The sequence below is a fragment of the Pteropus medius genome, unplaced genomic scaffold (genome assembly GCF_902729225.1).
Source record: "Pteropus medius unplaced genomic scaffold, Ma_sr-lr_union100, whole genome shotgun sequence".
NCBI classification, from domain to species: Eukaryota; Metazoa; Chordata; class Mammalia; order Chiroptera; family Pteropodidae; genus Pteropus; species Pteropus medius.
Window position 1 is genome coordinate 9,904,498 of NW_024340699.1, and position 13,732 is coordinate 9,918,229.

At 37.2% G+C, this 13,732-nt stretch overlaps 1 protein-coding gene across 8 annotated transcripts in view; it reads left to right on the plus strand.

The window, feature by feature from the left end:
- Window positions 1-13,732, plus strand: part of RANBP17 (RAN binding protein 17) — a 249,100-nt gene that overhangs the window by 108,077 nt on the left and 127,291 nt on the right. For 6 of the 8 annotated variants that reach the window (XM_039877752.1, XM_039877743.1, XM_039877708.1 and 3 more), the window contains one exon: window positions 11,536-11,601. The exons of the other annotated variants lie outside the window; for them this stretch is intronic. In XM_039877752.1, the coding sequence (XP_039733686.1) occupies window positions 11,536-11,601 (66 nt within the window). The remainder of the gene's footprint in view (window positions 1-11,535; window positions 11,602-13,732) is intronic. 8 annotated transcript variants of the gene reach the window in all.

A 13,732-nucleotide genomic window follows, 5' to 3' on the forward strand; every position in this document is an offset into this window, starting at 1 on the left:
ACACACACACACACACACACACACTTCAGTATGGCCACTAATTCTAAAATCGGGAATGGCAGTGAAGCTGCCAGGAGTAAGGGGGACGTGTCCTGACCTGTCGCCAGCCCTTTTTTTCCCCGTCCATGCCGCGCCTATATTCTGTAATGGTCACTGCAGCCCTTTTTTGTGAACTGTTTACATGTCTGACTTCTTGTTTGGATTTTACTTGGTGATTTGATATGAATTTTTAATGCGAAAGCACTTAGCATTAGGAGTTTGACATTTTGTCTGACCTTAATCACCAGGAGGATCATGAGAGGTTTATTCAGTGGGAAGAGAACTGTTACAGCTCTGACAGAAATGATGGGAAATAAGTAAACAGCCTTTTAAATCTTCACCAGAAATCAATAGGGTTTAAAGATGATGGACGTTGGCGTTTTTTGCTGCTTAAGGACTTAAACCTTTTACGGGAAAATATCTTCTCAACGTGTCAGCGATTTTTTTCCATGCACACAATGAATCACAGCTGCAAATAGAACATTCTGCATAGAACACTCTTCATCCTTATTATAAAGAAGAAATTGTATATGACTGCCCATGGTAATATAGAGCCTTTTGGGGCATTTTTGTATGAAAAAAGACGGCCATTTCTCACCATTCGTTTTTGTCTTATGTGTAATTCATACGCCAAACTTTCCTCAACACAGTCATAGTAGTTGTTATTTATTGAGCGCCTCCGCTGTACCGGGCGTCGACCGTGTGCTATGTTAAGGTAGATGATATCATTCCATTTCATAGATGACGAAATTGAGGCCCAGAGCTGCTTTCTCGGGTCATTTAACTCGTGGCATAGCTGGTATTTAAAACCCCGGTCCATAAAGTCTAGAGCTTGTGCCTTTCCCGCTCTTCCGGCTTCGTCTCCGAGGACAGGCACACAGTAGGTGTTCTCACCTTTGACGTCCTGTCTCTAGTAGTGGCACTTCTAATTTTTTTCTTTATTCTTTTCCCCCAGTCAGTAAAACTGACTTAAGTGACAGATCTCCAGATCATTTAATAAGAGGATAAGAGCTACACCATGGTCATTGAATAAAGAGAGATGGGTTGAGAACTGCTTCCCAATATACTCTGCAATTTGTTTTGCATGAATGATTTATAAGATATTAGATTGATACAGCATTTAGCGGTAAACTCACAATGAGCTGAATCTGATGCAAGTGTTCAAATATTAACCAAACATGTCACGCAGCATCCTTTGTTTCAAGGTATAGAATTATGGATTTTATCGTTAAAAAAACACTTCGAAATACTTTAAACCATTGAAAACTCGCCTTTACAGACAGGTAACTTTCTAGGTAATCAACTGATTCTTACAGCAGTTATCCTGGAGAAAGTAAGATATTTCTTTGTTATTTGGAAATACCCTTTCCAACTCAAGCTGAGAATACCAACTCAGTTTTTTGATAGTAAGTATCGTGAACCATATACTGGTAAATAAAAATTTTCACATAAAACCTGATTTGATGTGAACTGAGACTTAAGGATACATTAGTTCATTGAAATTTTTAAAAGAAGAGAGAGCTCTTGATCAGTTTTCTGTCATCCATGTTAGATATGCTGAATGCAGATGCTATCAGATGAAATGTATGTTCCCTGCTCTTTTATTAACCGTTTGTGTAACAGTCACTTAACTTTTGTAATTCTCCATTTCCTTATTTAGAAACTGAAATAACATGGCTCTCAACTTTTTCCATGTGACTTATTTCGCTTAGCATGATCATCTCAAGATCCATCCACGTTGTTGGAAATGGCAGTATTTCATCATTTCTTATGGTTGGGTAATATTCCACATATGACTTCACTCGTATGTGGGATATAAAACTGAAAGCAACAGATGAACAAGACAGACAAAAACTCATAGACACAGACAACAGTTGAGCAATTGCCAGAGGGAAGAGGGAGAGTAGAGGAGGGTAGATAAGGGTAAAGGGACCCAACACGTGGTGAGGAGGGAGATCTGACTTTGGGTGGTGAACACAATGCGATAAACAGGTGATGTATTATCGAATTGTACACTTGAAACCTATATAATTTTATTAACCAATGTAACCCCAATAAATTTAATTAAAAAAAAAAACACTAAATGTCCTGAGGATCCTCTTAACTCTTAAGTTCTGTGACTCCTTAGGTTTAGAATTTTGGTTTGAAGTCATTTTTTTCTATCACATATTTTGAGTAATAAAATAATCTTTCAAAGTAATTTGTGCTACAACATTTTTAACTGTACCCCCATTTGTCCCCATAAAAGTGGGTCTTTTTCTGATATCTAATTGTCTTCTCTGAATACTGTGTTGCTTACCCAACTTGTGCTCACCTCAAGTAGAGTGACTTGTTTCTCATATGAAAAAAAAAAACAGAAAACATTGTTACTTCCAGCATTCTAAAGATGCTGATCAAGGAATGATTGATCAACCATTTTCTTGTGTTCTCTGGGAGCCTGAGGTTTTCAGGTACATGGTGATTAATTCTGAATTTGGTAAGGAAATAAATTGATCACTTTGTTTGGGCAAATGACTGCTGAGCTTGTGCAAAATAGATGAACTTGTGATGATTCCCAGGCAATCTCAGTGTAGGAAGACTCAGAAACACATGCATCTCAGAATCCAAGTGTGGTCTTATCTCCTTTTCGCTCAAATTTGCACTGACTCATGATTTCTAAAAAGAGAGTAGTTAGAAATCAAGATCCGTTCTAGTCTGACTCTTCCCTCTAACTTCCTGGTCACATAACCCTTCGAGGCCCCAGTTTTCTCATCTAAACTGGATTACTGTGAGAATTATTCAAATTAGCATATACAAAGGCATTTGAACTCCTAAGTAATTGCCGCTTTGTCAGACTAATTTATTTAGGTACTTTGCTAGTACAAGTTTTTGTTACCCGGGTTTGATGTGTGATCTCAAATTCTTGACACTGCACTTTTTGGTTATGACCAGATGTAACTTTTACAACAATGTTTTGCTGAGTTTATTTATTCACTTGCTGACTTAACGTTTCACAGTTTTCATCCTTGCCTCTGGTATCAGTAAACATTTACATTTAAAAAAAAAGACAATAGCTTCCTAAACATTATAGGAATTACAGATTAAACAATGAAGAAAGAGGTCTTTACTGTAGAGAGTGTTCAATTTAGTACAGTTCCTAGTTAAATAAAGTCATTTCCTTGTTACTTTGCGTTTATATTTTACACCGATTACTATAGGTTTTTTATGTTTAAATATTTTATTTTGATGAGGTGATCTTCAATGGGTCATTTTATTAACATTTGTTTTGGGGACCAGAAATTTCACCAAAAAATGTGATTTAAATTTATTAAAGTCAGTGGGAAAATATGATTTGTTACCTAAAAAATTATAATAAAGCAAAAAAAATATATCCTTGCTGCAAAATCTTACTTAATGTTAAGTGCTAGTAAACTATGATTATGTCTGTGTTGGTCCTACTTATAAAACATTTGTTCTTTTTAAAGAACACATAATTTTTCTCTTCTCATGGCAAACTCTAAATTTGAACATTTCGTTCTTATGTAAAATCATTTTTATGCCTTATTAAATGGCAATAACAGTCAACCAGTTTCTACCAAAACGGAAGATATTTTCTCCAAAGTTGGCATTACTTTTTTTCTTTTCATGTCTCCTTGTACATCCTTTTACCGCAGCAGTTATGTTGCACACTCACACATCTGTGCCGCACACCATCGGGAGCGTCTTAAGCTCTGAGAATTCTTACTTACCTGTGATCTCTAGACTTTAAGTTCTGCGTTTGACATTTAGTGAACTCCTAATAACATATCGAATGATACTTCAAGTTATGTTGAAGATCTAAAATTACTTAGCCAAATCGATCTATGACTACATAGATAAGTTCTGTTGTAGTGACTCTTACAACAAAACGGCTCCCAATTTGTGACCGATGGTCTGTAATGTCATATTGACTTCCAAAATACATAGTCGCCTTCCATAATAGTGTCATTATAGTAAACTAAGAAAAAAGGGATGTTGAGACTTCCCTCCCAATCAGGATAAACCAGGTACAAGGCTCTACCTCCAGTTTACTGCATGAACTCACTCTCTTAAGATTTTGTGTATAAAATGAGGTATTATACTAAATTATTGCTGAAGTTCTAACTGGAGAAATTCTCAAGCAAAAGAGCTTAACAGTATCTGTCACCTACATGTGTTTTTGCTAAGAGACTTTTTTCACATCGTAGTGAAATGCTTATTCTCAAGTTCATCTAGCTTCTAAAAAGACCTAGGAAGCCCAGCTTGTCCTTAGCCCCACAGTAGCAGTGCTCAAGGAACCTGTCCTGCACACTACCAGACACTTCTAATGTCCTCAATTGTTATTCACCCTTGATCTCTAGTCCTAAAATGCCATGCTTGGCATTTAGTGAACTCCTGCTAATACTAGTTTGGTTTACGTTATGTATAATGGAAAGTACTCATCTGTAAGAAATGTCTATACTTCTGTCTCTGAATTTGGAGGAAGACAAGTGTATTGTAAAGTCAGCTTCCTGCCAACCCTGTATTCTGCCAACATCTAAGTCCTTGCCACTGTGGTTTAGTCTCCCAAATTTGTTATAAAAGATAGAAATACATTTTTCTGCATATCATAGACAATTAATATATGTTTATATGTGACCTATGGACTGTAAGTTCCTTGAGATCAGAAGCTCTATTTTTTTTTATCTCCTAGTGTTTATTACTGCTTGGCACATATTAGACAGTCGGTTATGTTTACTAAGTTGATGATGATACAGAATCATACACTTGATATAATAGCTGCATCATTACTGAAAAAAAAAGTCTTTGCCTTTATAATGCCTTGGTAATGAATGATTCCTCTCTCCAGAAAGAACATCAAGAACCCAGTTGTGTGCATTAGCTTATGCAAAAAGGGAACTTCTGGAAACCACCTGCTGATTGTCACTGTCTGTTATTTCAGGGACAAAGGACAAATATGAACTCAATGGCTGCTATAATTTCCTGAACCCTAACCAGTTGTATATTTTTAAAATGACCATAGAAATTCGTTGGTTATTTTCATTTTAGTTTTTCTGCAGTCTCGTAATGTAATCAGATTAACTGTGTAAATGTCACATCCGTTTTCACTTGAAGCAATAATCCCCTGTCCGCATCAGTCTAATTTAGTGCTTTGGGCGATGAAGTAATGCAGACTAAAGCAGAGCTGGGCTTGAGCCCAGGTGATGAGTTGGAAAGATTCCTGGTTTTATAATCACATAGACCTGGATCTCCACTAACTGAAGTAGCGTACTAAAATACTAAATACAGTTCTGGATTATGCTAAGTTACTCTAGAGTGGAAGCTAACATTATTTTGGTTTAAAAAAGTATATCGTTAAAAATAATCATTGGGTGTGAAAAGTCTATTTTACAGGGCATGTCGTCCATTGCCTTGAAAGTACAATTTACCAGCATTCCATATATCTTGACATATGTTACCTCTGCAGTAGGTTCCGAAACAGATCAAGAAATGAGAGAACCAATTAACCCTGTCGTAAGGCCTTGTGTTTTTTTAATTTAATGGAAGATAATACTCATCGGATCCCAAAATAGATGGTGGTAACCAATATATGTGTGATTTTTAATTGCGTATTTTAGGTGATAAGAGATTGCTGGCTTAGGCAAGTCACTGAGTACTAGATGAACTAAATTCTGTTACATTTTCTCTAGTGAAAATAAGGCCAGTCGTGCCTTCATTACAAAGTTATAATGAGGATTAGGATTATGTCTGTAAAATAGTCCAAGTGGCTGACATTTTGTAATTTTTTTCAATAAATTGAACCTGTTATTTTTACTGTTATCGTCGTCGTCATTGTCGTCATCATCATCATCATCATCATCATTATCATCTGTATGTAATGATCTGTGCATTTAAGGTCAGTTTGTGTCTTTGTGCATCCTCCCAATATTTCTGTGTTCCTCGGAAACACATCCTGTGAATAACCATAGAAGTTCTCTCGGCATCTGAGAGCAAAAATGCTTCATCAGATTCTATCTTAACTTCACATGTCCTCGCCTAGGCCTGTCTCTTAACACTGATTCTTCTGATCTTCCAGAACTACGCTCTCTTCACATAGAGGATTTACGGAAGTTTACTGTCTGGCTGATCTTAGTTTATGGTAACATCCGCAATTTAGCCAAGAGGAGTGCATTTCACTTCATGCAGTCTTGATCCGATTTGCGGTCCTACTTTACTCGTACTCAGATTTTCTGTGTTCTGTCCCTACTGTCCTTTTCCTTATAATTCATTTAATTTTACTTTCCTTTTTGTTTCCAGAATCTTTTAACTTCTAATAAAGTCAGCTATGTGAATTCCAAATCCATTCTTACTAAACAGCTCATAATGCCATCAAGGTATGTTATTTTACTCCATCTGATTGTCTTTACTTTTTACTCCCTTGACAAACTTGTCGTGATGCCTTTCATCACGTTCATAGAGAAGAGAAGGTTATACCCGGGACTGACATGGGCCAGAGACTTTGTTTCTATGGCTTCGTGAGTCTTTTCTATTTTATCGTTTGGAGTTGAACTTGTTCAAGACATTGCTGACTATAAATAAAAAGAAAGCACAATCCTTTCCATCTGGTGCTACGTTTATAGCCCACCAGAGGAAATTCACTGTTGATGCTGATAAACGCATGGAAAACAAGAAGCGTTTTAGTCAGGTTACCTTTGGCAGGTTGTAAGCTTCCTGGGCCTTACTTTTCTCCAGTTCAAAATGGACATGTCGATGGGCCTTTCTGTTTCAGTGGATCGTGTGAAGATCAGGTGAAATAACATGAAATGCACGTAAAAGGATTTTGTCCATCATGAAAAGCGTTAAACACTTCATGATTATACAGTGTTAGTGTATTTTATTCCTTTGAGGAGAGTCTTAAGTATTCGCGTGTCATATTTATTAACTTGTTTTTGTCTGTTTCTTCCCAAAACAATTTGAAGCAAAGGTGACTAAAAAGCCATTGATGTTCTTGTTAACTTTTTTAAAAATCATTGTCTACCTTAAAAGCTAGTTTATCTACAAAATTGTGGGTGGAGGAGGGAAAAAGAGGGATATTTATGAATTATTTTGAGATCTCAGTGAAAATTTCAGAGTATGTACTAGACCTTTTAGAGATTCATACACTAGTACAAAAGGAATTATGATGGTTTTAGATAACATGACACATCATTTGTGTCCGTGTAATTAAAGTTTGTGATTCTTGACTTCACATCATCTTGTAAACTGATGTTTTATAAAAGACTACCACTTTCTGCTTCGAAGAGCTCCTGAAGAACTGTCCCTTAGTAATTTTCTAGATCCAGTGTGAAGCTTGTTGCAGGCCATGAGTGACCAGTGCGGGGAAGAAATCTGAATCGTGTCAGCTCCTTTTTTAGTTTTTCTCTGTCTTTAGTTCTCTCCTCCCGAACTATTAGACAAACGAAACCCCTGTACCGCTACTTACTATCTCTTTTTATTTTGGGGCAAATTCTTAGCTCTCTAAGCTTCAGTTTCGTCATAAAATGTAGATAATAATATCTACTTCTAGGGCTGATATGCGGATTGAGATAATATGCTTAGCATGGTAACTGACACATAGAAAGTCCTCATGAAGAATTAGATGCTTCTGTTGTTGATGTTGTTATTGCTATTATTCCAACTGCTCTTATTATCATCTCTGAAGACAGTCGTTTCTTTTTCCCTGTGATCCCCTACATTATTGGGAAAATAATCCCAGAGGATGTGTTTATATAAGCAGTGGCCATGTATTATATATTATAGGTTAATAAACTGTGCTCCTTAGCATGTTCTGTCTTTAAACTTTTGGAGAGGAAAGCTTTTCTTTATTCAAAAATGTCCCTCTATTTTATATCTTTAAATAGCAAAAACATCTATGGGTATTTTAGAATCAGTCTCTCTCTTCATTGGCCTGATACAGAAACCAGGTTCTCGGCAGCAGGCCATTCTGAAGTTGGGGTTGTTTTGTTGGGGGAAGATGTAATTAGGGTTCCCTATACATTCTTATATGTCTGTGTTTCATCTACTAAGCGGTCATTCCGTGGGCTTGTGGCCCTTTAGGCAGTCAACTGAGGTTTCGCTGCGTGGGGTAAAGTGTTCTCCACATCAGGAAGCTGGTGAACAGACTGTCGAGCATCTCTAGTTGGGCTCCCAGAGAAAGTAGCTGACCTGTGTGTTTGAAAACCCGAGCGCACTGACGGCCCATCGTGGACCACAGCTGTTGTGAATCATCATTGCCCTTGAGAACCCCGTGTTTGGTGGCGAGACTGACAGGAAACAGCACAGGGAGCTCACACTGTGACTGAGGCAAAGACAGGCCCGCAGCGGCCCTCAGAAGACAAAGCTCCCAGGGGCCTGATGAGAGCAAGACAGGGAGAGCGAGGAGCCAGAGGACTTCCCGAAGGGACAGCTGTTCTGGGCCTTGAGGCCAAATGGGAAGTGGCCGGGTAGATGGGGGCGAGGGGTCGCGGTGGGGTAAATTCTTCCAGGTTGAGGGAGTAGCACATTTGGGGAACCAGAAGATGGGGAAGTAAAGGTGAAAATATTGGATGTGAAGGGAGAAATAAGATTTTTCTCCTGTGGCCTAGGAAGGGTCTTTTTTGTGAAAGAACTAGTCCGTTCAAAGGGTGAAAATGACTGAAATGGTATTCACGAAACTGTTTTATTCTGATGACTTATCAGTCAATTTCAGTAAAAATGCTTGAGCCTAATCATTCATTTGGACATAGAATTGTTTTTAGTATTATTCTTTTGTAATTTGGAAAATATTTTTAAAATTCTCATCTGGTTCTTAATACTGGCTGTATAGTATAATCACATGGGGAATTTTTTTTTTTTAATGCCAGTGGGATTTGCTATAAAATACTCCCAACAAAAACTTTTAAGTGTTGGAGGGTGGGGGAACAGATGATACAAAACTAGCAAAATATTGATAATCTTTGAAGCTTGGTAATGAGTACCTGGGATTCATTAAAGTATTCCTGTTATGTTTGTATATGTTTGAACATTTCCATACTCAAAAGTTTAAAAAGTAAAATTTTAAGAAATCTTTCTAAACAAAAACCACCAAAAAATAGTAATAATACCCGTGCCTGGGAACACGCAAAACCAATTACATCAGAATTTGTTGGGGCGGGACCCAATTATCCTTGTTTTATTAAGTTCAGCACGATCCTAGTGTACAGCCATGGATAAAAACCTCCGCCTTATGAGATAAAGCAAACAGGAATTATTATTGTTTTATAGGTGAAGAAACCAAGACCCAGAAAGACGAAATGTTTGGTCGAAAGGCCCACGGATAGTAAAGAACACAGCCATTATGTTGTCAGCCTCATATTTTAGTGTCTTTATACCACTTTGCTTCTCTGTTGTCTGTCATCAAGGAAATGATTCTGTTGCTAGTTATTGTCCCACGATCTGTTCAGAAACTATGCTGTATTGAAGATATCTTAGTCCCTACTACTCTGTTTTAGAACATACTGGTTCTTCTTCCCCAGACTGGCAGTGAGTGTTGGGTGCAAGCCATGAAAGTTGCTAAATTGGTTTTATCTGTGAGTTGATGCTCATAATTCAGCCTGCCATTTCCTTTTCTTGGCTTATAAATAAGGGGACAGTGTAAGTGCCTCTTAGAAGGAAAAGATGCTGATATTTTTCTAATGCCCTGTGCACCGGGGCAGTAAATCTATGTGCAAATTAAAGATTTTGGTGACAAATGATAACTCTCATCATCACTCTAATCTCTTCTTAACTTTCTTGGGTATTGTTAATTCATAACATAGTTTGAATTGACTTACCATTATTGATTCTTGTATTCATTAGAATGAAAAGGGAAATCTTGCCTTTGCAAAGGAAATAGGTATCAGACACTGTCTTTCTCATAGAATAAAAGGACCGGGTGGGATATAAACCGTGAGAATGACAGTTAAATTGACGTGGCGAAGGTTAATGCTTGCTTGCTACATTGATGTCGGAGATTCCGATCACTTGTCAGTATGCACCTATAATCCGTGCAGTATGTCTTCATTAAGAAGGCATATAGCAATCAGTTTCAGGTTTCCGGATGAGCCTGTGGCCAGGCCATAATTAACCTTTTGAACCTGGAATTGTAACAGAATGTACTATTGGCTTAGGTTATCAATTATGGTCAGAGTCAATTGATACTTACTCAAAGAAGGCTTATTGGTGATGAATATTATAATTTACTCATCTTCCCATTGTGTGATTAAAAAGTAAAGTTGACATGGCAAAGTTTTCCATTTTTTTCTCATGGTGATAGAAATTTTTGTAAGTTCGATGCCTTGCCCAACAGTTATATAAGTAACAGTTTGGATGTTTGGGGTTTTTGGGGTGGAGGGTGGTCTCAGTTTTTAGTATCATTTTCAATTCCTTAAGCATGAAGCAGTGTAACTATTAAGGGGACTTGTATAATTACATGATATAATTGTAAATTACAATAGAAAAGACGATTGTAATAGAAAAGATTCATATATAGTATATCAACATACTTTAAACATAAGTTTAAAAGATTAAAGTTCAGATGTCATCATGTAGGTGTTAAGTTTTTTGAGTTTTACATGTTTTCTATCTAATATTTCACTCAAATTAAATATTATTATTAGAACGTGGCCAACAGAATTTTACTTATTTTGGAAGACCTTAATGAAATGTGTGTTAATCAAATACAACTGAAAATATTGCCAGTCCAAATCAAGAAACATTACTATTTTAATGCATTTGAAATTATCTGTTACAATTTAAAAATAACTGTTCTTAAGAAGCCATTTTCCTTTTAGCTATATTTCCATTTATTTTTATTGTATTCGTTTTTGAAATAATTTTCTGTTAAATATATGTTTTTGAAGTTATTTCTAGAAAAAAAGTTAGGTTTTATTTATAACATTTATCCATCACTGTCTATGCATATTGTTTTGAAATTATCGTCTATGACTATCCTGAGAGAATTTACTTTTAAATTAATCGTGGGCAAAAAGAGCATGATGTGCAAAGATGTTTAATGCCATTTTTTTATAATAGTGGGAAATAAAGAACAATAAATGTCCAGCACTAAGGCATTGGTTGAATACATTGTGTCCATCAATTTGAAGAAATTTTATAGCCATTAATGATAGGTTAGAAATTTTAATATCCTGAGGAAATATTTGTTATCTTAAATCTTAAAAAATGGGCTAAAAATTACATATTCAAGGGTAAGAGCATAGTTCTTGAAAAAGACTGAAAGGAAGTATACTAAAATGTAATCAGTGGTTGCCTCGAAGCGATAAAATTATATTCCTTTTTTTCTTATTAATATATTTTATTACACAAAATATTTAGTATAGTATTTATAGAAATTACATTTAAAAGTGAATTTTATTTTTATAATTAGAATTGTTTCTGAATATTATTACTCTCATTATCAGAAAAAAATGTTTAAAAATTAATTACAGGTCTCTACAAATAATGTTTTTCTAATCTGTTCATCAGGAGCAGAACATAGTATATAAGCCCGACTGCCTGGTTCAAATTCCAACCCTGCTACTTCCTAGCCGTGTGAGTCTGGACAAATGTTTATACCTCTTTATGTTTCAGTTTCCTCATCTGTCAAGTGCGGATGATAAAGTACCTATCTGGTAGGGGTGCTATAAAGTTAAATTAGTTACTGCATGTGGAGGTCAAGTACGTAAACATGATGCCGCGAGCGCTGTAATGTCGTCTCTCTTCTGGGCGTAGACCCGCCTAATCCCCCGTGTATCTCCACTTGCGTCTCGTGCGCTGTTTCAAGCTCATCGTTTTCGAGGTTCAGCCATTCACTCACCTTCTCCCCTAACATCTCTCAGTGCCGCTTACGCGGACGTCATTCACACCTCAGTCTCCACGCGACAGATGTGGAAGTTGTTCAGAGTCGTCTCCCGTCCTAAATTCTCTTGAACTTTTCTGCATTTTCCTTTCCCCTTCTGCCACATTCAGACCATTTTTATTTTTCATGTACTAATTCCAGTCTTGATTTCCCATCGTCACATCTAGACATCTAGACAGAACTGCGAGGATGCTCATTCTGCGGCATCCGTCTTTCGGTAACGAACTCCCCGTGCTTTCGAGGCGAAATCCAGACTCCCAGGCCCCAGCCCCTCCGCTGCCCTGTGTTCAGTCCACCTCTCACTGGCTTCACTGAATCGCGGCCACTTCCTTGAACATGCTGTTCCTTCAGTACTTTTGGGCCCTCATACACTCTCTTCCCTGTTCTCTGGAATGTTCTCCACCCTTCTCCGATAACTCTGTGCATTAGCTATTCCTCCAGATTGGCTTGGCACGTGGTGCAAAGCAATAAAAGCATTTATCATACTCTGCGGTAATTGTCTGTGTCCTTGTGTCTGATCCCTTTGGGAGGTGAGCCCCTTGCAGTTAGGGACCATGCCTTATTCATCTCTGTACATCTAGCGCCTAGAAAAATGACAGACATCCAGTAAACACTGAATGAAAGAGTGAACTTGATGGAAAAATCACGGGTTGCGGGTGATAAATAATGTTTCTTGTAAAATAACATCTGCTGGCTATTCTCCTGTTATTACTATGCATAGCAGAGCTTCATTGTCCCAAACGTCGCAACCATCATTTGCCTCCTGATAACTTGTCTTAAAAAAAAATAATCATTCTTGTCTCTTTGTTTCTAAGTGTGAGCCATGGTGGATACACTGAGTCTGAAAAGTTACTATCGTACTACTTGCTAAGTAGGAATAACGGTGATCCTTAAAGGGGTGACTGTCCTCCAAAACCAAGTTAAAGTCAAAAGTATGTCTGATGTTGCTGCTCCTGCTTTGCGTGTTTCTTTTTTATGAGTCTGGTGGCGATGTATCAACCTCCTCGTAAAGAGTTCTGTAGCCAATATAGCATTGGCCTTGGTGATGGTGACTTGCCTTGCTGCAGGATACCCTGTCTTTCCATGATGCAGTTTTCAGAATCCACCTCCTTTGGATTGGATACAATCTGCCATCTTCATTCTGTAAACATTTATCGAAGATGTATCGTATGCAAGGAATTAAATAAAACTCTGGAAAAATGTTTAGAGACGTTGCAAGGAATAGTAGGAAAAATATGTTAGCTGTACAACCACAAACAAAATTATATAGCTTACCTCATCTTAGTTTTCCTTTGTAAAATGGAGATAAAAATCTCTACTTCTCAAAATATTTGCTAGCGTAGAGTAGATATTTAATGAGAGCAGGTTTCCTTTCTTCCTTCCCACTTCCCCACATGACATAAGTACAGCGTAATTCTAATAAAGCAGCCCAGCCAAACTGCCAGTTGCAAATAGATCTGAAGACATATCACTAAACATTTGAAAAGAGAGGAATTGTGTTACTGTCGGAATATGGATACAGCCATTGTATGTGGACAGCCATTTGTCCATTCACTGGACCATAAACATTGTATGTGGACAGCCATTTGTCCATTCACTGGACAATAAATAAACATTAATTTATTTGCAAATGTTCGAGCACCACCTATGTTGCAGACATGTTCCGAATGGTGCTAGATATTAGCATTACATCGGTAAAATGGCTGGACTCAGCAAATTTTCAATGGGAAGATGGCCACACCTATTTTAAAGCAAAACATTTTTAATGTTAGTTTTACTATTATTTAAAATCATTATCTACCCGGCCACGTTCTTGACATGAGT